The 26,195-nt window shown below is 36.1% G+C and overlaps 1 protein-coding gene across 1 annotated transcript; it reads left to right on the forward strand.

Annotated features, from left to right (window-relative positions):
- The first annotated feature begins 129 nt into the window (after positions 1-129).
- Positions 130-26,195, forward strand: LOC140153253 (crooked neck-like protein 1). The gene is made up of 16 exons (XM_072175947.1): positions 130-332; positions 4,955-5,044; positions 5,681-5,835; positions 6,472-6,555; positions 7,281-7,399; positions 9,124-9,246; positions 13,577-13,755; positions 14,563-14,724; positions 15,715-15,915; positions 16,562-16,702; positions 16,905-17,051; positions 21,746-21,940; positions 22,500-22,655; positions 23,777-23,869; positions 25,201-25,834; positions 25,985-26,195. The coding sequence occupies exons 1-15, from the start codon at positions 288-290 to the stop codon at positions 25,651-25,653; spliced, it is 2,343 nt and encodes a 780-aa protein (XP_072032048.1). The 5' UTR covers positions 130-287; the 3' UTR covers positions 25,654-25,834; positions 25,985-26,195.

Below are 26,195 nucleotides of genomic sequence, written 5' to 3' on the forward strand. Positions count from 1 at the left end.
TTTTATTGTAAAAAAATATTTTAAATTATGTTTAACATTTTATATTTCTTTTCTTTTTTTTTTTATAAATGTGTTACTTTTTTCAACATAACTGTTCCGGGTGACTACAGGTCACTGAGGTCAGAGGTGAAAGGTTAAATTTACGAAGAAAACACGGACGTACAGAATAACAAAAATTTGGTTTAAAAGTGCTCTTTTATTGTTTAGTGTATCAGTGATTACAAATTTTACGAACGACACAATTCAGAATCAATTACTCTTGCGGTAGATAGTAAAATATCTGGAAAATGGCGTCAGTAGGAGGGAAAACAAAGGTGCCAAAAGTGGCGAAGGTAAGATTTCAATTGTGCTTGGCTGCCGAATTCGACAGTCATGAGAGTAATTTTGTAGTTTTTTTGAAATAGTCCATGTCGGCACTACTCGGTTTTAGGGGTCCAAATTATTTGGCCCAAAACATTAACCCTAACCCCGACCCTAACCCTAACCTAAAAACTTAGCCCAGTCCTTAACCAGTATTCGATTTACCAGAAAAAAATTATTTGCTTCTTCTTCTTCTTCTTCCTTATAAGTGCCTTCTTCTTCTTCTTCTCCCTCATATGTATGAGTATTGTCGCACTGCGTACAGCAAGCTGTACTTATTTTTACTCTGGAACCTAGAGTAGATGAGTGTATTTACTATTTTGAAGTACAGTCAACATGACCGGGATGATCCCTGCCCTGCTCTTTTCGAATAGCCTGTGACGTTCTTTAACGTGCACACTACATTAATGTGAGAAAATATGCATGTACACGGGACCGACAGCTTAAAGTGCCTCCGAAGCACTAAGCAAGTAGAGTGAAGTGTCTTGCTCAAGGACACAAAGAGCCGGACCTGGGATTGAACCCTTGTCCCTTGGGTTCACAGTCCTATGCCTTAACCGCTAGGCCACACTCTCCCCATAATGCTTGCATTATTCATGTTAATATTGTGTAGCCTGTAACATTAGACGTTCGCTTTTCGTATCTCTTTCCTTGTTGAAAAAATTAACGTTGTGAAGATAGGACATCCGGGCTCTACTCTGCCATGTTTGTCTGAGTAACGGTACATGATGATGAACACGGCCTTTTCTGCCTATGTAAATTAGTCAATCAATTGACTGTGTAAAAATAAAGCTGTGTTTATACCCATGGGCATGGGTTCCTCATCATCAAACTGAATCATTGCCGTTTACAACTGCACAAGTTATGTGTGTAATTTTAGTGAACATTGACCGACAGGGGGTGTCAAATATAGGCCTACGATGGCAATTTAGTACAATGATCATGTGTGCAACTGGGTATAAATGAATCTTTAGAAATGACCGGTGACTGTGTGATCTCAAGTGGGTTTTGTCATGTTTATTAGCGACCTGACACACATTTGTATTGGTTCGATCAAGGATTGAAATGCTTTCAACTTTTGTACTGGATTGTTCAAGCAAGCTCAACAAATTTTTCAATGTAAATCAAATGCCTCTGGCCCTAGTAGAAATAAAGAGGAATACTATGGCCAGAGTTCTAGGGCTAGGTAACATCATAGAAAATCACCAGCACAAAGTGAAAGTAACTTGCACACAATTTAAGGTGGCTGTGTACTCTCAGACATGCATGTAGTAAAAGTGCAAAAACTTTGTAATTATTCGCGCAAAACATATAAAAGTATACATTTTTATGAAGGCAAGACATCAATAAATCTTAATACAAATACAGATTTGGGGTAAAAATAACAATTTTGAAGAAAATCACAAAAAAGTGAGTTTTTGGCAATATTTGTTTTTAGCTCAATCTTGAGGCTCCATTCAAAAGCGGTTTTTTTATTTTTTGATATTGGCCTTATTTTTGAGATATTGACCATATAAGGCATCAAAATGAACTTTTAAAATTCAAAAGCGCCTATTTGCACAAAATGATGCCCAAAATCGGAAATAGACCAAAATATAAAAAAAATGAGAAACCGTTTCTTGAGTCGATCATGCTTTTACGATGATCATATTTGCTTACCTATAGATGCTGTATTTATTGAGTTATCGTGTACCTAAATCGTCATTTTACCGAGAAAATGAACATTGAAATAATGGCCGTTGAAGTTTAAAGTGGTCACATTTTGCACTTTCATCGAATCTCACAGGAGAATGCGACAGTTTTCGTTTTTGAAACTTATATTACGTGAACATCGGGTAAATCCACAGCCCCTTGAGAAGTTTGAGCGAAATCCATTCATAACTTGATATTTAAATCGGGGAAAGAACTTGAAAAACCCACATTTTATCAGCTAAAGCGGAGCCATTTGACCACTAGGTTTTTGTGAAATCAGTGCTTCCGTGGTGTTTCCATCAGATGCGCCGCGCAAGCAGATAAGCGTCGCGTATGCGTCGCGTATTTGTGCGTTAACAAATGCATGCAATACATACGCGATGAGTTGTTATTCTTGTGGCGTGTACCTTGCTGGTACAACAAAGATTTTCTTTCCTTTTCAATTTCAAACACGAGTGGAATAGTGAAATAAAATCCTTAAAATATTGCAGTTGGAGTTTACAAATCTGGATTTTCATTCCTTGTATTTATAAAAAACATAACAAGGTACAAACATATCATAAAACCTCAATTTTGAGAAAGAAACAATGGCTAGAGTACACAGCCGCGTTAACCATATAAAATAAGAAGTTTGTGCTGTGAAACTAATCATCTTTTTTACAGATGAAAAGTAAAAATTTTGTAAGGGATATTTATATTACTTCTGTGATTTAGAGGCACATTGTATGTTTCTGATTCCAACTGTGTAATTTACAACTAAAATTCTACATGCACTTATGCAGGCTACTGCAGGTTCATTTGAAAAGGTACCTGCACAGAATCAAAGTATGTGCAGGTGGTAAATTTAACACTGCCCCTAACCCTAATACCAACCTTCGCCCTAACCCTAAACCCTAACTTCTAAGCTAACTAAACCCTAACCGTAAAATATGCCAAGTAATTCCTCTAGGTCAGTCAGCGACATCAGTGTACATTTCACTGTTGTAGCTTTAAAATGTGAGGGTTTGGTTGAAACACTGACACATGTGACATGCACGTTTAATTAGAAATAAAATAAGTAATAAAAAAACTGCACTTTAAATGTGAAATTGTAAAACAAATTAAACATCAGATTATAAATTATGTAAACCTGCAATTTCAGGTAGAGTATCTCGAGCTAATATGTGATGCGATCAAGCAAAATCAGTCAGAACTTGGAAATATTGATTTTGAGATATAGCCATACAAAGGAAATATTTCCCTTTGTTTCCTGTTGTTTTGGAAACTCTTTCTTTAATTAAATTGCTCATATCTTTGGAACTGGTTGTTCAATTTCAATGGTGTTTTCTGCAAAATCCAGATTTGTATATGCTTTTTAATATCCTAGTATAAGAAACTGAAAATTTAATATTTCTGATTTTGCTTGATCGCATCACATACTAAAAATTACTAGTCATATAGCCTAATTTTAAACCCCGTGCAAAACTCGAAAATTTGAGAAATTGAGGTACCGGTACTGTACAATGTACAGCATGTTTATACAAAGTCGAAAAAGAATCTGACTTGTTTAGGGGTTTAATTACTTGACAGAATTAATTGCATACACTCGACTATTGTGATAAATATTATAATTCCCCAGTAAATGATGTAGGAGAGTATGCGATTTATTCTGTAAAAGTTATATAATTATAATAAACTCCTTAAAAAGGAGGATAGACAGAAAAGGCAGTAGAATCTGGCCGGGGTACTCAAGTTTGGTTTTGGTAGGGACGTGCCGCTGAGATTTTGGAAGTAGACCCATAAATATACCAATTTGTCAAGAAATTTGGACCCATTGATATACCAAAAGTCAAAATTTTCGGCCAAATTTACCCAAAATTGTCTTAGTTTTTACAGTTTTTACAAATTTTGGGAAAGTTTTGAAAATTTTGGCTAGATTAAGGAAAAATTGGGCTGTTTTCGAAAAAATTGAGAAAATTTTGAAAAAGGACCCATTCATATACCAAAATAGGCTTTGAAAAAGGGTCATTGATATACCAGAAGGCTGAAAATGCTACCCATGTTTGCGTGCACGTCCCGTATGGTCATTTGTACTGAGTACCCCCGAATCTGGCCCTATATTATTGAAAGCAATAATTATTTGAATTTTAGGAGTGATTGCTGAATAGGGTGCAACTCTACTAGTCTTATTAATACAAGACTGCCCTACCCCAACCCTAACCCTAAACTCCGTAAAACGAGGACTGGACTCAAGTCTAGCAAGTTGCACCCTATTCTCTAATTGTAACAAATTTTGTCATTGTGTGCATCAATTAAGTCCTATCTTACGCTTGCATAAATTTACAATTTTATGGGGCTGTGCAATAATTATGAGCCCTGGGAGGGTAAAATTGAGGGGGCAAGAAATTTTTTGGCGAGAGCGAAGGGGGGCAAGCCATTTTTGGCAAGCCGAGAGGGGGGGCAAGTGATTTTTGGCACACATTCTTGGGCGCCTTTTAAATAAAATGCTCTAAAAAGGCTTAGGAAAACCGTACAGAAACGCTTAAATATGCGAATTTTCCTGTTCGCTGCGCTCGCAACATGTATAGACCATTTAAGGTTTGCAAATTGGGATCCCAAAAATTTGGCATGTGCAAGGGAGGGGCAATGATTTTTTGCCAAGGGCCGAGAAGGGGGGCAAGCAATTTTTGGCGGGCCGAGAGGGGGGGGCAAGCGATTTTTGGCGAGCCCGGGGGCTCATAATTATTGCACAGCCCCTAACTCAAAACATAGTAAGTCACTAGTCATCTGCATGTTATTTACAGTAATTTTGTTTGCATTCAAAGCTTGAACTTACTAGTTTAAGTTTATTGAGAGCTCTATAAATTTATTAAAATGAATGATAACTTAAAACATTTTAATTTTACTTGATTTCTTATTGCAGGTCAAGAATAAGATGCCAGCAGAGGTGCAGATTACAGCTGAGCAGATTTTAAGAGAAGCCAAAGAAAGAGAGCTGGAACTTGTTGCTCCTGTAAGTAGAACTTGTCGGCTGAGAGTCTAAAAATCCATTCTTGCACAGATTCTTCTGGCTAAATTTTATGAGAGTAATCGTAAGCAGATTCTTGTAAAGAGAATCTCAAGATTCTCATAAAATTGAATGCAGTGTATTTAAATCCTGGCCATGAAGCATTGAGCTCTTATCTTATTTATTATAATGGTAAGTACTGTACTGTATTCTGCCTAATTAGCGCCTCTTCCTTACCTAGCTCCTCGATTATTTTTTTAAATTCTGTTAAGTTGTCTCTTTTTAGTACATTTGTGCTTCAGAATTGTGTCCAAATCTTCTAAATGAAATGACTGAAAGAATGACATCGTACGTAGGTCCTTTCACCCATCATACATGTAAGTCAAAACTCATTATAACTCGGTTTTGGAAAATATGATGGTATTACGGTATTTTTGTGAAATGGATCCCTGGGTTTGGGTTTCATGACATTGTACTTGCTCTTATAGCAGTGAAGAAGACTGAAAATTGTTTCTCAAACAGATTTTGAAATGTAGCACTAATTATTCCTAGTTCACTCGGTTGATGAACTGATGATTGATACTTGTTACTGGTCAGAAAAAATCAGATTAATGTTTTGATGTATTTCCCTAACAATTACAGCCTCCAAAACAAAAAATCACAGATCCTGATGAGTTGCAAGCGTACAGATTGCGTAAGAGGAAAGAGTTTGAGGATAACATCAGAAAGAACAGGTCTTCCATCCCTAACTGGATCAAATATGCACAGTGGGAAACAAGTCAGCAGGAGATTGACAGGTATGTGAATGCTCAATGTGAATGTCGCAACCTTTTGAGGTTATAAAGTACCACACCATACCTGCCCTCTCCAGAGCAGGATTTAGAATGTATAATTTCCAAGTCATTAGAATGTGCTCCAGTCCAATGAAGATACACATGTTGTCATATGGAATAGACTTCCAACCATGGCTGTTTCAGCACCCTCAGTTCGCCAGTTCCAAAGCTTGGCCCTACCAGTCCTGAGAGAGATGCTACCAACAGCCACCCTCCAGAAGCTGTAGATGTCCAGTTTTTTACTACGCACCGTTGTATATATTGTGAGCACCAAGTGAGCACCCACGCACAGCACAGATTCCTCCCACGTCAAGCTTTCTTCTGCTTTATTGGAGTGTATCATATCAAGCATCAAGTCACACAAAATATGTATGCTGATATTTAGAGCAGACACATCAAGAGATTTGTGAAAACTAAAGTGACTTCAGTATCTGTATACTCACAATATTTTGGTGGGATTTGAAGTAAAGATAACCAATTTCAAATCAAACAGATGTACAAATAAGTTGAATTTTAATTTGTGCATAGTAGTATTGTATTGTTGATTTCTTTCCTTTGCAAAAACTAATACTTGTTATTTTGTAATTGTCTTTTTCACAGGGCGAGGTCCATTTATGAGAGAGCATTGGATGTTGATCACAGAAATATTACGTTATGGCTGAAGTATGCTGAAATGGAGATGAAGTAAGTTAAATCAGCATGTCAAATCTTGATTCCTGAAAAAGAAAAAATATGAATTTCCAAATGCATGACCTTGGTCTGCAAAATGAATAAAATAATATAAAGACCAGTCCAATATAGGTGTGCAAGAAATGAAATATGTTATATAATAACTGTTTGACATATATATCATACTCCATGCAGAGGAAATCATTGGTAATTAATCAATCTAGACATAGCTACTGCACTTCATCTGGAATATCTCATTTTCCTCACAAATGCGATGTTCATTAATTTGCAGTAGCTGATTATACATACATGTACATACCTGCCAACTGTTCTGTTTCTGTTTTTGAGTTTTTGGAGGTCCAAAATAGGAACAGTTAATTTTTATGAAAATATTGACGATAGTAAACCCATCCATAAGAACACAAAAAAATTTCAAGGATTCATGGCAGAGATTCTCTCCAGTATTTCCCCATCAATTTTGGTGATATTATACCCTTCTGTCCTCCCAGTGTTGGCAGGTATGCTTGGATGCTCATTCATCTCCATTGATGGTCCCAGGTCCAACTCTTTTGATTCATGTGTTTTAGTCTCTCCTAGCAAAGAGAATTTGTTTTCAATGTGTGTGTCAACTATAAGAAGTGTCACTTCAGTCTCTGACAATGTTTTAAAATGAATAGATCTGTCTCCCTCAGAATTTCTGAAAACTTTCAGTGAAATCTCTTTATGTTGATTGCCTGCAGGCACAAACAGGTGAACCATGCACGTAACATATGGGACCGAGCTATCACCATCTTACCCAGAGCCAACCAATTCTGGTACAAATACACCTATATGGAGGAAATGATTGGCAATATTGCAGGTAGGTTTGCAAATTGGGCTGTTCCATTTAAAATCCACACTACCCCTGTTGAAGATTTAGCTAAAATCTTCCACAGAAGGAGTATGAGTTTCAAATAGAGTAGACATTTGGGTAACTTCCATTCGAAATACTCACTCCATTTGTGGAAGAAATAGGTAAAGCCGTAATACAAGGGAAGTATGGGTTTCAAAATGATGAACTCTTGGTTTCATTTTATCCTTCAAAGCTTCTGTGTGTGGGACTGTGGGTGTGGATATGTATGGGTATTTGAGTGCCTATGTGTAAGCGCTTATGGTCATGTTTTTTATACTGGGACCCTAAAAAAGGTGGTGCTGTCACATTTTGCTAAATCATTTTGTCTACTTATTCCTATATTTTTGCCAAAATTCATCATGAACAAATGGTTTTGGTCTTATTTTGAAGATAAATTATTAATCTAATGAATTAATAACAAATACAATTAAACAAATGTATTAATTAATTACAACAGCTTAATTAGGTTAATTAGTCAGGGGTGGTGCCGGAAGTGGAGGAGCCGGAAGCGGAGGAGCTCTGTGTAATTCCAATGGGAATTTGATGTTCATTAATAAAATTTATGCACTTTGTTGCCTAGTAGAAGTTAAAATGCATTTGCATAATGTTAATCTTATTTTTAACTTTCTATAACAATAATTACCTTGTTAATCTTAATAAACTTAGTAATTAAGGATTTAACAAGCTTTTAATTAATGCAGTGGAATGTGGGTCATGCAATACAATGGGCTTTAATTTTGCATGCATGCATATGAAATAAATTTCAATATTGTTTTATCTTTGAAATATAAAATAAATCTTCTCACAGGAGATTATTAGTCAAAGGATTTAATCTGATGATATATTGATCTCTGGTTTATTGTTAAATAGTTTATTGATACATGTATTGTGCATGTATATGCCTACATGTACATGTACCTTTGTTACTAATTATTCACTGTATTGATTTTTGGAACACCCTATTAGGAATTGGATATTTAAATTTGATATTATAGCAATTCTGTAAACTATTTTGAATATATTTTCCAAATTTAATGGCACTTAGGGAAATTTTACATAAATTAAAACATTTAATTTACAACTTTTTCACACCCTGTATAACACAATGGGTTTAACAAATATAGTGCAAACTATATATTTAATGAAAGAAATAACTGTGTACATTCCAAATATCAAGTTCATTTTCCAATTTAATATACTATGTAGAAATATTGGAGTGGTAAAGAAAGTAAATTTTTTCGGTATTTTTCAATGGAATCACCCTGTATATTTTTTGGTACACCCTGTATATCCACTCAACCTTTACAGATTTGCAATCATGACAATATATGCTTTCTAAAAATGTATACTTTTACTAGTTTGGGTGAAAACTGTTTGAAATATAATCAGAAATACAAAATAGGAGTTGATTTTTGACAAATTGCAAGATGTGACACAATTGGGTCCCACCTCAAAAAACATGACCTTATATGATGTTATATTCACAATCATAGATCACCATCCTTGTAGGTGCAAAAAGGCATAAATAGGGTAAAAATGCAGAGTATATGACATAAGTTTATATGAATGTGAAGTGTATCTTTGTTATCTTGATTGGCAAGTGACTTTGGGAATCTGTGCCAATATTTTGAATAGTACACAAAGGCTTTGAGGTCCATGTGTATCTTACGAACATATTTGATTCATTGCAGGTGCCAGACAGGTGTTTGAGAGATGGATGCAGTGGGAACCTGAAGAGCAAGCTTGGTTTTCATATATCAAACTAGAACTCAGATACAAGGAGGTTGACAGGGCAAGAGCTGTCTACGAGAGATATATCCTTCACTTATAATAACTTGCTGTACTTGGTGAAAAACGTATGATGTAAAAGAAAGGAAAGCCATAATATTTCCTTTTTCTAAGTTTTTAAATTCCTTCTCTCAATTTTCCATTTTTCTGTTTCCTTAAGGGGGTACTACACCCATCACATTTTTTTATGGGTTTTTGCATTTTGTGAAGAAATGAGAAAAAAAAAATTGGTCAAAGTGGTATGCAAAATGAAGGCGCAAATCTTCTCGTTCTATTGGTGGTATTGATAATAATGTAGCTTACATGCTTTTAGTTGTACAAGCCAAAGAGAGGTACATGATGACCCCATCACAATTTTGATCATATTTGCAATTTCAGAACTGCTGACGTGAATCCACTTTACACACTTATTTATCAGCAATGACAGACCCTAATAGTACCAAAATATTTTTTATTTTGGAAATGCATTAATTATGCACAGCTTTGAAAACACAAATATGCATCAATTTCATGTTATCAATGAAATTAAACTTATTTTCCCCTTCCAGTTGACAATGATATGCAAAATTTGTGTTCACAAGGCAGCACATTTGTTTCAGGTTTGATATGGTTGAAATTAAAGAACAGTCAAAACAGTCAATTTTCAGTATTAGGTGAATTTTTGCTCAGTTTTCTGAGAAAATAGAAAGCTTAGAAAACACGATAATAATGTGAATCGGTATGTTGACAATGGTAAAACCTCAATATTAAACTGTTGGACACACCTAAAACTTCATGTGTAAGTAACGGTTTCGTCACTTACCTGTAGCGGGTGTGTATTCCTTCCACTTTGAGAAAAAGATGAAAAATCCGTGTGAAACTTGGAACTGATAAAATAACTGCTCGATTCGAAGATAAGCCTACGAAATCGACGCCATATTTTTATAATTGGTTTTGCCCTTTGACTAAGGTTGCGCGATACTCGATACCGCGGATTCTCTGATACCGATGCACGCGTCACGATACCGTACTTTACAGACATGACAGAATAGGCCTAAAGAATTAATGAATGGAACGTATTGAAAAAAATATTAGAAAATTGAAAACAAATATAAACAAATATTCTAATCTCTCATTCTCTATTAGCGACTTCAGGTAGCGAATAAATTGTGTGGTAGGTCTAGACTAGGCTATCTCCAACTCTAGCAGAGTCCCGGGTGCAGAGCTTTTCATTGGAGTATAAATGATCCAGATCCAGATCTCGCAGCCGGGCTCACCGCTAGGCCTAGGCACGTGTGTTTTGAATAATCCAATGGATTGTCTATGGGATATGCACTCAGCAGCACATCATGGCGGGTATTGGCGGGGCATATAGGCCTACACGATAAAACATTTCAGGGTGTGTTTGTTATGTTATATTTATTACAATTAGGCCTACTGAGGTAAAAATCCCGATTTTGAAAAATGTTACGGTGCTTTAAATAACAATTGTTTTCCTAATGTACGTACATGTAACGTCACAAAACACTTTTCAGCTACCTACCGTATCATTCACATTTAGAAGTGTATAGAAACTAGTTTACGCTGAGGGATGATTTCATACAATTTTTAAAAAAAAGGATTTTTCACACATCTGAGTTTTGGTGACCTTGAGCATTGTAAAGTGGCAATGTTCGATCCCAATCAAAGTAATTGCAAATCTTTTACAAAATATTTTCAGTACAAAAACACGGTTTAAAATATGTTACGAAAGATTTGAAACTAGCCAATTGTAGGCCTATTGGTTTTGTTTTACAATCAACACACAAATTGTGTTAATAATGTTTTAAACTTAAATTGTCAACAGAAAGAGTCAGCTGATCATCAGGTTTTGTCTTCTTTTAACAAGAGTGGAAACAAAGGAACCCGAAGAATGTGCAAAGTTAATGACTTCGGCTAGCATCTTAAAATTAAACTCTGAGTCAAAAATAAGCTTTTCATTAATTAAAAAGAAAGTTGTAAAGTTGTTGTATCTTGTTAGTAAAGTGAAGTTTGCTACTATTTTTATTATTACCTGTGTTGCGATTCGAAATCCCACAAAGAGTAAGCAAGTTCGTAATTAAATGTGGTAGGCCTCAGTACCCCCCTCCCCTCCCCCAACATACACATTGACTCATTTAAGACAGCGGATTCAGGGGCTGATGGGCCCACCCCCCAAAGAGAGAGAAGGGAAGAAAGGAGAAAATGAGAAGAGAAAATGGAGGAAAGGAGGAGATAAACTAAATTGCACGTAATTGAGTAGGCCGATGTCTAAATAATCGCACAGTCGGGACGATTGGAAGTAGGTCCTATATAAATGCCTGCGATTATTTTAGGTATTGCTTGAAGGCGGGTCCTCGTCCTAAAAGCATGTGAAAATTACTGCGGGTCCGCCGATATGCAGGGCCCCTCACATTTTGCCACCAAAGTCAGTATTAAGACGGAGTCCATACCGACTTCATTGATTTATGCATGCTTTAGTAATTGCCAATCTCAAGTTTTGCAAATTGAGTTCGGGCCCTTTTTTCTGTTTAAAGCGATTGATTCAAATAGTAGTGTAAAAACAATGCACCGAATGGCTTCAATTCGACCTTCATCTTGTAAATTTTTCAAACTTCTCAGGGGGGAACATCCCCTCAGACTAACCCTCATGTAGTGGATAAACATATGATCATTTTCGCTCTTCTTCCAACATTTGCAAATTTAAGCCCTATGTTAACACAATTGCGGTCTAGTCTTACAGGGAAAACTTGTCCAAGTAAGTTTTCATTTCCCATCATTTAACAAATTCGCGGCTTTTTCAAACTAAAGTTTTACATAATAGTACCAAAATGGTCCACCAAAACACTTCAATTTTCTTCATTTTACACTCCCCTCGTAATCGATATACAAGTGGCCATTTTCGCTTCTTCTTTCGCCGATTTATAGGCCTACGACAATAGGGAAACTTGTCCAAGAAAGGCTTCATGAACCGCACATTTCACAAATATTCGGCCGCCAAACTAAAATTTTACACCGTGAGTAATAGCGCCAAAATTGTCCACCAAATCGCTTCAATTAGATCTTTATTTTGCACCAGTTTCTTATTTCTGAGGGGGGAACATCCTCCTCAGACAACCTTCTGCGTCGGCAAGTAAGCGCTCCATGACCATTTTTTTATTTTTTATTTAATTTTATTTTTTCTAAAAATTCGGCCGCCACCCCCTGACTGCTCTAGATTGACAATCGACAAAAGCTGGTATCGCCCATCCCTATGGAGAGTGACATCCGTTGACATCACAGACCAGGCGGTGATGGAACCGATATCGCCAATTTTGAGGTCGACATTAGATTTAACACATAATCATGAAATCGTCACAAAGAATTCTAAATTTGTTATGTGGTGTCAAAGCAAAATTATCTTACTCTAAAACCGTCGGGAAGTGCGACAAAGTACCCCACTGCAAGTATGATAATTTTCTATTTGTAATTGCTAACCGTGTATTTTGAATGGGGCTGTCAGTGTATCTTCGCCAGCCTCGACGTCACGTGTTGCGCTTCCTCGCCGCCTGTCACAGCGTAAAAAGTGGATCGCTAAAAAATAAGCGTCCTTACCAACCAGTCAACTTTAAGACAAATGGGTTAAAAGACACACTTTTACAAAGTTTTTTCATAATTATTTTTATTTCACATGATCCGTACATATATCGCCTAGCTATAAATGAAAAAATATTTTTTTAGACCAATCAAACCAATATATGGGTGTAGTACGGCCTTAAAACAACGGTAGAAATCCTGTGATATGGTGATCTTGCGACTCTAATGCAGTAAAATTTTGTAACAGCAACACTGTGGCTCATTTAGATCATGGGTTTTGCCGACTTCCAATAGCATGTCATGTGTCATCAAATTTTATTTTTGATACAATGATTTGTTGAATGTAGGTGTTTTTTAACAATATTTCATCCTTGCTTCTATTTCTGTTTTCTACTTTTTATTTGTTTTCCATATTGCAGAAAAATTATGGCTTTAAGAAAGGTATGAATCATGAAAATATGAGCCTGCTTTTAAAGAAATACCACTCATGATTAAATTTCAGTATCTCACTCTGTCTCTCTCTCTCTATACATATTTCTCTTCTCTTCTCTTCTCTTCACTTTTCTTCTTTCTCTTCTCTTCACTTTTCCTAGATTGTACATTTCTCTCATATGTATCACATATTCCTGGTCCCTCTCTACATGATTGATTGTTTTATCGCATGTAAGATGGTTGCACATGTATTTTTATCAAAACTTGACGTGGTACAGAAAATTTAAAGAGTTGAGTTCTGGCATCTGGAGAATTCAAAGAGACTGCCTGTTTTCCTTAACTAAGACACACTTGTGTATGTTCATCCTGAAATCAAGAATTGGATCAGATATGCCAACTTTGAGGAAACAAACCACTACGTTACAGGTGCACGCAAGGTGTATGAGAGAGCTGTGGAATTCTTTGGCGAGGATCACATGGATGAAAAGCTGTTTGTGGCATTTTCAAAGTTTGAGGAAAGACAAAAAGAGGTAAGATGCTATTATATTTTCCAGATCCAGTGACACCTCATTAATTTCCTTGGACTTTTGGATGTATTGTACCGTAATAGGTTTTAGCATTTTACTTTGAAAAATCAATATATAACAGTGATGTTGTGCTAAGAGGTATTAATAACTAAAAACAACACATGTCCTGCCAGTGAACACAAGCCTTATTCTACCAGGACAACAAGGTGATGATGTGATATGTGCTGGTTTTTGCACAAAATGATTTATTATCTGTTGCAAGGTTCCTTTATGCGTTAACCACTGCGTATACGCGTGCGACGTCAAGCATGTGCATTAGACCTTGTGGAAAATATTACGCACTGGATGGCTAGCAGTACGCTAAATTTGTAAAAGGAATGCTAGAAAAATTAATATCATGTGTTGCAGGGTTATAGCTAGGCAAATTTTAGTGCCGGGTGAAATTTATATGAAATGGTAAAAAAATTGAAATTTCGATAAGAATTGCTAATTTTTATACTGATTGTTCATTGATTTTGAAACATTTGAGACTTGAGTGCCAGGTATTTGGGCTCAAAATTAACTTAAGTGCCAGGTGGAAATTAAGAGTGCCGGGCGGGTCCGCCCGCCACCGCCCAGCGTAGCTACAACCCTGATGTGTTGTGTTCAAACTTGGTTGATGTCTTATGTTGTTATTTTGTTGTTGAATTCAGAACTAGGAACTGCCTGCTAGAAAGTAATCATATTTTGTAGTTTTGCAAGGTGTCTATACAAGGCAAACATCATATACTAAACACTAACAAGATATGTTTCTATGGTGTTTATTTCCAGCATGAGAGGGCAAGGGTCATTTACAAGTATGCGTTAGACAACATTCCAAAGCAACATGCACAAGAACTGTTTAAAAACTACACCATTCATGAGAAGAAATATGGTGATAGAGCTGGCATTGAAGATGTGATTGTTAGCAAAAGACGCTTCCAGTATGAAGAGGTAGGTAAAGGGGAAAGAAAGGGTGACGGAAGGGGGGGGGGGTTAGAGAGAACAGATGATTTTCAAAAGCTATATATGAGGAGGTGGTGATGGGTGAAGAACAGATAAGAGGAGAGAGAGAGACTCTAAACCTTTGAAGAGGTGATGAAAGAGAGAAATTATGAGAGGGCTGCAAGAGGGAGAGAAGGGGATTTAAGAGGCTAGTAGCATGAAAGTGTGATGTTGGGAGGAAGGGAAGGTGGGAGTATGAGAGACCAGTGGACTATTAAACACCAGTATGCAGATGCAGATGATGGGGTGAGGAGGAAAGATGAGACTCTCATCATGAGAGAGGGGGTAGCTCTACATTAACACTCTAAGAAGTTACCAATAGTAAGAATTGAGGGAATTTGGTAGACAAGAGGAAAATGATTCGTACAAATTGAAGAGTATAAGCGTCCTAATACTAATAGTACCTTGTGTGATCAAAGTTCACAGCAATGCTGCAAACCCCTATTGTATCTGAGAGTTACACCTGTGATGGGTTTACATTATGCTATTATATCAACAGTGCTCAAAATAAGCCACCAAAGTCTTGGGCCCTTGAGGTTGAACTCAAATTGTAAAAACCTAAAAATGTTATATTGGTCCATATTTTGTGACACTTTGAATCAACAAGAGGTGAATGCCATGGATTGATGTTGAAGTCCATAATGATTCCATCAGTCAAGTGCAGTGGTGGCGTCACAGGAGCAAATGACCCCCCGGTCAGAACTCTTTCCCCAGTTGTTCCCCCAGTAAAAACTCAAATTACGAAAATTTCTACTTTTTGCAGCAATTTGGGGCAAAATCTGTTGATTTGTCAAACCCACCCCTCCCCCCACCCCCACCCCGAAAAAAAAATTCCTGGCGCCACCACTGGTCAAGTGTCAAATTGAAGTAACTAGAAAACATGCAATGTAACATTGTGAATCATAATTTTCAGTTTGTTTCAAAATGATTTGATTTCAGGAAGTCAAGGCCAATCCGACAAACTATGATTCCTGGTTTGACTACCTAAGATTAGTTGAATCTGATGCCAATGAAGACTCAGTTAGGGAGATATATGAGAGAGCCATTGCTAATGTACCACCAGCATTAGAGAAGAGACTATGGAGAAGATATATCTATCTATGGATCAACTATGCACTGTATGAAGAATTATCTACAAAAGTAAGGCAATAATACCTCCATTATATCAGATGGTTTTTAACAAGAAATATTCTTGATAAATTTTACAAGTACCTCCCTTCAATCAGGACTGTTCAGCAGTGTCTGAAAACCGGAGGCATGGCAACATGGAGCACTATAGGCAAAATAACTAATTCTCGATCATGAGAGGATGTACCTACTGCGTCAGCTACTTTTCATAGAATAACACAATTGCGCGACCTACATGACCGAACCTTGATCTTACCTAGCAACGACCATGTGATTGGTCAATTCTCAAAAGTGGTGTTTGTGCCGGTCTTTGCGTAGTACGCTCAACGCAAATACCTGTGCGTACCCAAGTTGGCTCTCATGATCGAGAATTAGATATTTTGCCTATAGCTTAACTGTCCTGATGAGCATAATAATGAATCATATTTCTTATCTGCTTTTTGATGCCATTACCATTCAGATTGCCAGAGGTATATTATTTTGGTCTAGGGTACCAATCCAATATGCATGGTTTTCCATAGCACTAGATATGAAGCGCTAGAGAGTTCTCTGTGTTGCAAACTTCAGTTGATTTAAATACATATCCATGTGGAATCAATGCATTGAATCATTTTGTTTATTATTTTCCATGTTATTTTTGTTTTGTTTTTTGTTTCAGGACATGGAGAGAACAAGACAAGTGTACAAAGCCTGCTTAGACCTTCTTCCACACAAGAAATTTACATTTGCCAAGATATGGTTGCTTTTTGCACAGTTTGAAATCAGACAAAAGAATCTCACACCAGCCAGAAAAATCTTGGTAAGTAATCATTATGTATCACATACAAGTACGTATGTGTGTCTATCGTAACCTTTCAACATTATGGCTGCCCTGGTACTAAAAATACAATTAAAATCTAAGAATTGCACAAATATGAGCCAGTTTTCACCAAAATTACAATGAGTTAAGCATGTATTGTAGAAAATAATTGCAAATCATATGTTCGATGTCTCTCTCACAGGGAATGGCCATTGGTAGGTGTCCCAAGGACAAAATTTTCAAAGGGTACATCGAACTAGAGCTTCAGCTGAGAGAATTTGACCGCTGTCGGATTTTGTACGAGAAATTCCTCGAGTTCAACCCAGAGAACTGCACAACATGGATGAAGGTACAAATAGGTTCTCTTATATTCGAAGTGTAGTCACACTCAGTGCCGCCGACAAGGGGGGTTAAAGGGGTTCTAGGGGCCCGTAAAAATAAAGAAAGCATACCTTAACGCGGCTGTGTACTCTAGCCATTGTTTCTTTCTCAAAATTGAGTTTTTATGATATGTTTGTACCTTGTTATGTTTTTTATAAATACAAGGAATTAAAATCCAGATTTGTAAACTCCAACTGCAATATTTTAAGGATTTTATTTCACTATTCCACTCGTGTTTGAAATTGAAAAGGAAAGAAAATCTTTGTTGTACCAGCAAGGTACACGCGCGCAACAACTCATCGCGTTGCGTATCGCGCAATTGGTTAACGCACAAATACGTGACGCATACGCGACGCTTATCTGCATGCGCGGCGCATCTTATGGAAACACCACGGAAGCACCGATTTCACAAAAACCTAGTGGTCAAATGGCTCCGTTTTAGCTGATAAAATGTGGGTTTTTTCAAGTTCTTTCCCCCGATTTAAATATCAAGTTATGAATGGATTTCGCTCAAACTTCTCAAGGGGCTGTAGATTTACCCGATGTTCACGTAACAGAGATGCCAATCTTCCGATTTAAATCGAATTCCGATTTTTTTGTATTTTTCCAAAAAAAATCAGATTTTCTAAAAAAAAAATTAAAAAATTTTAATTTTCAAAAAATATTTTGGCCAAAAAAGCAAGTTATAGACCCTAAATTACTTGTTATTCAAGGTTGAAACCATAGAAATACTGCTATTTCAAAAAAAATTGTTAATTTTATTTTACAAAGTTGGATAAAGTTGTACATTTTGATTACTTTTGCTTCTATTGAACAGTCAGGAACACATTGAATTAATATACATTGCTAGCTGTTCAGTAGAAGTAAAAGTAATTAAAATGTACAACTTTATCCAACTTTGTAAAATAAAATTGGCAATTTTTTTTTTTTTTTTGTGAAGTAGCAGTATTTCTAACATTAAATAACAAGTAATTTAGGGCATATAACTTGCTTTTTTAATAAAAATATTTTTGAAAATTTAACAAAAAATAGGGAGGGGTCAAAATTTGATGAATCATCGTTTTTATATTACGCATTATATATATCCATTTCAGCCATGTAGGCCATGTTATTAGGCCAAAAAATACTTTGGAAAATGGTCTCTCATGTACAAAAGTATAGGAAACTGAACATTTAAAACCACTTTTTAGGGATGAAGGAAGCATTTTTTCAAAAAAGTCTAAAACTGGTTTTTATGTTAAAATGGCCTTTTGGGGTGCTAATTCTGCTAAAATTGCCTGGGCTTAGGTACCTAATTTGCATATTTTATGGTATAATTTTGAGAAAACAAGCCTTGAAGAATATTACATGTATAATAGATAGTCTTCAATACTGCTATCTAGGCTTGTTTTCTCAAAATAACCTTATTTTTTAATCCATTTGAATGTAATTTTACCCTCAGAAATGGTGTCTCCTGCAGTGTAAAATGTGTAGAAACCCCCTGGACCCCCGGCCGTGGCGGCGAGACTTCGGTCGCTTCGCTCCCTACGTTCGCAAATTTCAGATTTTTTTTTCATAACCCATTGGCATCTCTGACGTAATATAAGTTACAAAAACGAAAACTGTCGCATTCTCCTGTGAGATTCGATGAAAGTGTAAAATGTGACCACTTTAAACTTCAACGGCCATTATTTCAATGTTCATTTTCTCGGTAAAATGACGATTTAGGTACACGATAACTCAATAAATACAGCATCTATAGGTAAGCAAATATGATCATCGTAAAAAGCATGATCGACTCAAGAAACTGTTTTCTCATTTTTTCATATTTTGGTCTATTTCCGATTTTGGGCATCATTTTGTGCAAATAGGCGTTTTTGAATTTTAAAAAGTTCATTTTGATGCCTTATATGGTCAATATCTCAAAAATAAGGCCAATATCAAAAAATTAAAAAACGTTTTTGGAATGGAGCCTCAAGATTGAGCTAAAACAAAATAAAATATTTTGGAAAGAGTGTTTTTTGTTATGATGTACCTAACAAATATTGCCAAAAACTCACTTTTTTGTGATTTTCTTCAAAATTGTTGTTTTTACCCCAAATCTGTATTTATATTAAGATTTATTGATGTCTTGCCTTCATAAAAATGTATACTTTTGTATGTTTTGCGCGAATAATTACAAAGTTGTTGCACTTTTACTACATGCATGTCTGAGAGTACACAGCCACCTTAAGGCCAGAGTAATGGAAGACACATTCGTCCACGCCCGAATTTGAGATTTCTTGATTTTTATCAACACTAAGATGTATTCTTTCACTTGAAACTGATAAAATACAACTTGTTAATATTTACACGTATTTTTGCTTTATTTATTTCACTCTTTTCAACTCTAAAAAGTCACATGGCTCAAGACAGCTTAGTAAATTGGCGGGAAATAATGAGTCAGAAATGCGCGAATGCGAAATATTGTGATTACGCACACGATTCGCGTCGCGTGACGAAGCGCAACTCTGCGCGTATGTCCAACGCAGTCAAGGCGCATTCGGTATGTTTTTAACGCCGCAAATGCGGTGTAAACAAAACACAAATTTGCAGTCAAAATGCCACTTACATTTTTTAATTATGTTGAATTTTGGCGGACTAAAAGCAGACATTATAAATTCATTGTTGCAAGAAGATGCATATTAAGACCATGCACCAGGTACAGCTTTTACAAGCGTGAAAATCTTGTCGTTTTTAAATATAAGGACATTTTGTGCATAATTTTGACATTTTTTTACTAAAATGTCGATTTCTCATAGTTCACTTTTGACAATATTGCACGATTTTTGTGACAAGATAACTCGAAAAATATGCAAGCAAAAGGTAAACTTTGTGCACTATCGTTTAGAGTACATCAAAGTCTAGGGAAGGTTTTCTCATTTTTCAAAATATTTGTTTTAAACAAAAATATACACCATTATGTGCAATTTTTAGCTGAATAGAATGACAAAATTGCTTTTTTCACATGTTTTTTTCAATATTTCAAAAAAGAGACTAATTTCAAAAAATAAAAAACCTTCCCTAAGTTCATGTCTCTTCTTCATTAAAAGCTAACTGATTTATTTTTACTCGAACTGATTTTTTTTTTAAGTTGTCACAAAAAATTGGGGTAAAAAGTGATTTTTGTGATTTTATCAAAACTCGAGATTTTTGAAAAATCTGACGTCACCATGGGATTCCTTGACTCATTTCCTTTCCAAAATGTATAGTTTTATATACTTTGGAGATACAATTCAGAAATAATGATGCTCGAAAAGGTCCATGTTCTCTCCCATTACTCTGCCCTTAATGGGCCCACAAACGCAAAGAAAATACACCTCAGGGGGGTCCATAAAAAAGGGGGCCCGTGCGATCATTTTACCCTGGGCCCGTAATTGTTCTCAGCAGCACTGGTCACACTTATTGAAATGGATTTATAGCTCCTCTAAAAGACTCTCCCATGTCAAAATCAGGATAATAATAATAATAATAATGAGAGATTTATTATAGCGCCCAACGCAAATAGCCTCTGGGCGCTTTACAAAACATAAAACCTAGGGAACAAAAAATTTACAAAACAATATATAGCCTAACTTAAACATACTATTACACATACACAATATTGCAAGAAAATGACCGGGTACATTGCACAAGATTGGAAGCACACAGCAACTCTTAGGTGGGGAGCCGAGCCGGGAGGAGAAAACCAAGCAAAAACAAGGAGCCGGCAAAACGCAGACCAGTCCACCACCCTGAGTCACTATGCAACTCCAATCAAGTACAAATAATAATGGCAACAACAACAATGCATTAACAAAATTAAATAAGTTAAAAACAAGAATCAAATCAAAAGCAAAATGATTCCATGAGTCAGATCATGCAGTGCTCCGCAGCCGGAGGCACAGAAGAGAAATCAACAAAAGGAAACGGAGAACTGCATAATCCAACCATGAGAAAAATACAGAGCGGCATAATGGCAAAACCATCAGATTTTATACGAGTTTGATCCAAGGCACAATAATTAAAAATAAAAATATTATATCAGCTAACAAGTACAATAAATATTATAATACAGATCTAAAAGCATAATAACTTAACATACTATTACACATACACACTATTGCAAGGTAAACGATTACATGGTTGTACAAGATTGGAATCACACAGCAACTCAAAGTGGGGAACCAAGCCGGGAGGAAACAGAGCGGACGAAGGTACCGCAAAACGCAGAACACTCCACCACCCTGAGCTACTATGCAAGTCCAATCAAGTACTGGTACAAGAAGAGGCATTAAAGAACCAAAACAAATATGCATGTCAAACACAGGATGCGAGTCATAGCTCTCTTAAATTCTGATCAAGAAGTAATTTATTACGATTTATAATTTGAAATATCTTCCTGACAGAAACAGAATATAGTATGTAGTTTCACAATAGTTTTGTATCTGAAATATTTACATACAGTAAAACCTCATTATAACGAAATCTGATACAAGAAAAACCCTGTTATAAAGAAGTATTTTTCCAGAACCAAGATACAAAATTCTTTGTTATTTATTGTTTTTACAACCCTGATATAACGAAATTTGGATATAAAGAACTAATTTCTCTGTCCCTGACAACTTCGTTATAATGAGTTTCCACTGTACTTTTTTCACACAGTATGCAGAACTGGAAACCATACTTGGTGATACAGAGAGAGCACGGGCCATATATGAACTAGCCATCAACCAGGCCAAGTTAGACATGCCAGAAGTATTATGGAAAGCTTACATTGATTTTGAAATTGAACAGGAGGAGTTTGAAAGAACCAGAGTATTGTATAGGAGATTACTTGAGCGAACACACCATGTTAAGGTACATCGCAGGTTTTAACTCTTTACACCTCGTAATCTTGTTGAAGTTGGTACATTTGTCTACGTTGTAAAAAAGACAAAGATTGCACTATTAGAAAAGGTGCCCATGTAACGGAAGCATAAATATCGTCCTGATTGTATTTAGTCTTCTACTCTTCCTCATGCTTGCTTGTGGCAGCTTTTTCACAGGAACAAGGGCAGTTTGCAATGTCTCCTTTGTTATATGCATATTTGTCCACTTGTGTGGGGTTTTGTTTCTATCTCTCCTTTCAGTTGCTTGTTGCTTCCATCCATCTTTTCAGTTGTTGGTGCAAAATATATTTACCAGGATCACACACTCATATGAGGGATTCAAGGGTTCAGTTTTGTTAAGCTAGTGTATAATTATGAGAATCTTTTCAAGAACAGATTGGCGATGCCTTGTTAATTTAGAATTCTTGAAATTATACAATTTTGATAAATGAAAAAATATACTGGCAAATTCTGTCTTTTGCTTTTATAATATCCCTTTTATGCCAATCAATGATGTTTATTATTGTTGTGTAATTGTTTTATTACAGGTCTGGATAAGTTTCACTAAGTTTGAGCTGACAACGGGTAGTGAAGATTGTGTGACCAATGCTAGGGAGATATACAAGGAAGCTAATGAGTCTCTAAGGAATACAGATGAGAAGGAAGAGAGGATGATGCTACTGGAAGCATGGAAAGATTTTGAGGTATGAACACAAGATGTCAAGGGGTTAATGTAGAGTCCGAAGTTTACCGTTTTCTAAAATCCATTTTCCGTGTTGTAATCCGTGTTGTAAAATTTGTAAATCTGTGTCATGAATAAAGCTTAAAATGTATAAACAATGATATTAATATCACAATAAAGTGTTCAATATCGCGATCAATATTGTCTGATTGGAATATTCTCACGATAATAGGCCGACTATTACGTAAGTTTGAAGGGATATAGGGGTCATGCCTTGGTAATATACCTTTATTTCGGTATTATTAAACAGTATTTTTATCATAAAAATTGACATACACAACTCATGCTTATTTTTAACACTTATTTCTCTTAACTTTTGACAATTTTTGTCACATCATACAAAAATGTCATTTTCCGTGTTGTACCTCCGATTCCGTGATTTTCTTCCGTTTTCCGTAAAATGGAAAACTTCGGACTCTAGGTTAATGCAAGATGGTCCCATCTGCGATAGCTGCCAGATGTAATTATTTTTAGATGTGTACAATATAGAAATTGTCAAATGTCTATAGGGCAGCTATCACAGGTAGGGCCTTGATATTTGTGTGACATTGTTAATTTCATTGAAGGTGGTGATAATATTAAACCAAACAGTAGTAAAATTCAGCTTAGGTTAGGATGCAGTTGCTGATAACATTTACACTAGGACTTCATGTACATTATACAATATAGCTTAAATTCACATTTAAGTTTTAAGTCAAAAAAGTCAAGTATGATTAATTAGAAATCATTTTATAACATCTAATTCTAGAAACCTATAATGTGTTTTTTTGTTGTTAAATCATGGATGTTGCAACCAAAACCTTTGGTATTCAGTAGGGTGGACTGCCAACAAAGGAAGTTGCTTGAGATGACCCTGTCCCAACCAAGGTCATCCACTCAGCTAATGACCAAAGGTACTGGTTGCAATCACAGTGATTCCATTTAGCAAAAGAAAAGGTATTTAGAAAAATGTATCGATTTCGCAAAAATTACATTCCTGAAATGTGATGGTTCTTTTCAAATCGCAAACATTTTGTGCTTAGTCTTTACAGTATGCACTTGTGTAGTATCTCATCCCAAGTTTTTTTTTTTTTTTTTTTTCAGAATGAATGTGGCGATGAAAGCACGCTAGCTAAAGTTCAAGAACAGATGCCTAAGAAGGTGAAGAAGAGGAGGAAGATACAGACTGAAGATGGGGTAAGTTTAATGGACAAAGACTTTGTGTTTTCTTCCCTTATTTTTCCGAGTGGTAATTTGTTTTTACACGCAATAAATCAAGATTTGTGGTGTGTGACATCAAACATTAATATACTCTACAAGTGGACATTTTTATGGAATATTAATTTCCTATTAAAGAAAACTCAAAATGGCAAATACAAGCAAAGTAGTTAAAAACCGACAAAACATGGAAAAATTACATGCTCAAAATTTTTTTAAAGAAAAAATTTGACCTACTTCTGAGAAAAAAAAAAAAAGAATAAGAAAGACTCTCAGCATTTGTCCATGTACTTTTGTTATACCCATAATTTCACAGAAAATATCAGGCAGTTGTTGGCTCTATTTGCCCACTTGTGCTCCCAGTTAACCTCTCCTGTATAACATGACCAGGAACTACTTCTAAACTGAAAACTCTCCTGGCAGAAAGTCTTAATATTTCAGATTTGAATCCCATAACACTTACCATTTAGCAGTGTGTTAACTCTTGGTTGGTTGCAAGTTGCTCCTGGTTCACCCAAAATCCACCTCAACTGGGCTCTAGCGCCTGGTTTAAACCCTGCTATTTGTTCCTTGTGAGGATGTGCACCCGAGATTACATCTCCACACCCCATTCCTTCCATTTGTAATGCAGTGTTTGTCAGAAGCACAACCACATTCATAGACTGGTTCTATTTTGGAAAAATCGCGTCCCTAGCGGCAAGTTTGCGTAAAAGTTGGCAACCAGCTTATTTTTGATAATTTCGGCATGCTGAACTCGAATCCGCTGTCTGCCAAGCAATATTTTGAGACCGTGACCTTCAAAAAGACCCACAGGATCGTATAGGGGGTAAAAATTTATTTTGTTCCAATAACACTTTTAAACATGTCAAATTATATCGTTATATATCGTTAAGAAGTTATGGGGCACTTGCTTGTTGTGTATGGGTCAAAAGTCAAAGTTGCTCCAATTTTCGTAAAAGTTGAGGCAAATTGTTCGCCTAGCTTAGAGGTTTCAGAAAAAGAATAGTTTGTACTATCTGTGATGTCTTGTTAATATGTTACACAGCAAAGATATGTAGGATTGCATAGGATTCAATGATATTTGCATTTATTTATCATCTATCTTCTGAACTTGACATCGCAGATAGTAAAAACTATTCTTTTCCTGAATCCCTTGAACATGAGGAATTGGAGCAACTTTAATGTTTCACCCCTATATTAAAATTGTCCTGGGACCTGTTGAGCCCATAACTTGGTAACTATATGTACTAAGCTCCTACAACTCCTTTCATGCAATTAGAGGTTTTCATAATTTTTTCTTTCTTTTTCAGTCCGACGCTGGATGGGAGGAGTATTACGACTACATCTTCCCAACAGATGAAGCTAACCAACCAAACCTCAAATTGCTTGCTATGGCCAAGATGTGGAAACAGAAACGAGAAGATGACAACTCGGATGAAGAGGAGGAGGAGGAGGAGGAAGAAGGGAGTGATGATGATGATGAGGAGGAGAAACCAAAAGATGCTAAACAAAAAACAGATTCAGACTCTGAAAGTGACAGTGATAGTGACAGTGATATGGAAAAAGAAAAGGACAGAAAAAAGAGCAATGAAAATGACAAGGATATGGATAAGGATGACAGCAGTAGTACTAGCAGTAGTAGTAGTGATGAAGAAGACAAAGAAAATGACAGAAAAAGTAACAAAGAAAATAAGAAGGATTTGGATAGGGATGACAGTAGTAGTAGTAGTAGCAGCAGTAGTAGCGAAGATGAAGGATCGTGATCAGCAACAAACTTGTAGTATCAAATGAGTTGCAATTTAGCAACACAACAGTTAAGAAGTGGAAATGAAGACTACATGAAAATGTCAGCAACGGTTCTTTTGTCCACCGTGTTCCCTTGAGTTGATAATGACGTCATAGGGAGTTTGCAGGGATAACATTTCAAACATTGTCGAATCACAGGCAGTGTTCGAAATATGCCTCAAAAAGTTACAGGCCAGCCGGGCTTGACCTTAAAAAGTTACCGCCAACCGGGCGCAAATAGATGCCAGTCAGAAAAGTTATCGGCCATTGGCCGCTGACCGCCCTATTTCTATTTAACGCTGATCACAGGCACAACATAATGTGGCTCTGGTGCACATTTTTTAAACGGCAGGTTTTTATATTATACAGTAAGCCAAAAAATTAAAGTAACAGTTACTTCACCAGTGTATATCCTAACCAAAAACAGATATGTCATAATTGGAACCAGCAGGCAATAGCCGCATCTTTAAGTTCGAATTTAAGACCTCATTTGTTGAAATTATTCAAGAAATAAAGACAC

Source organism: Amphiura filiformis, chromosome 5 (genome assembly GCF_039555335.1).
Source record: "Amphiura filiformis chromosome 5, Afil_fr2py, whole genome shotgun sequence".
NCBI classification, from domain to species: Eukaryota; Metazoa; Echinodermata; class Ophiuroidea; order Amphilepidida; family Amphiuridae; genus Amphiura; species Amphiura filiformis.

Bases quoted from the DNA above. Each gene is read 5' to 3' on its own strand.
- LOC140153253 (XM_072175947.1), top strand. From the start codon at position 288: ATGGCGTCAGTAGGAGGGAAAACAAAGGTGCCAAAAGTGGCGAAG. The intron at 333-4,954 runs GTAAGATTTCAA...TTCTTATTGCAG, and splicing joins AGGTGCCAAAAGTGGCGAAG to GTCAAGAATAAGATGCCAGC. The intron at 9,247-13,576 runs ATATCCTTCACT...ACTAAGACACAC, and splicing joins AAGAGCTGTCTACGAGAGAT to TTGTGTATGTTCATCCTGAA.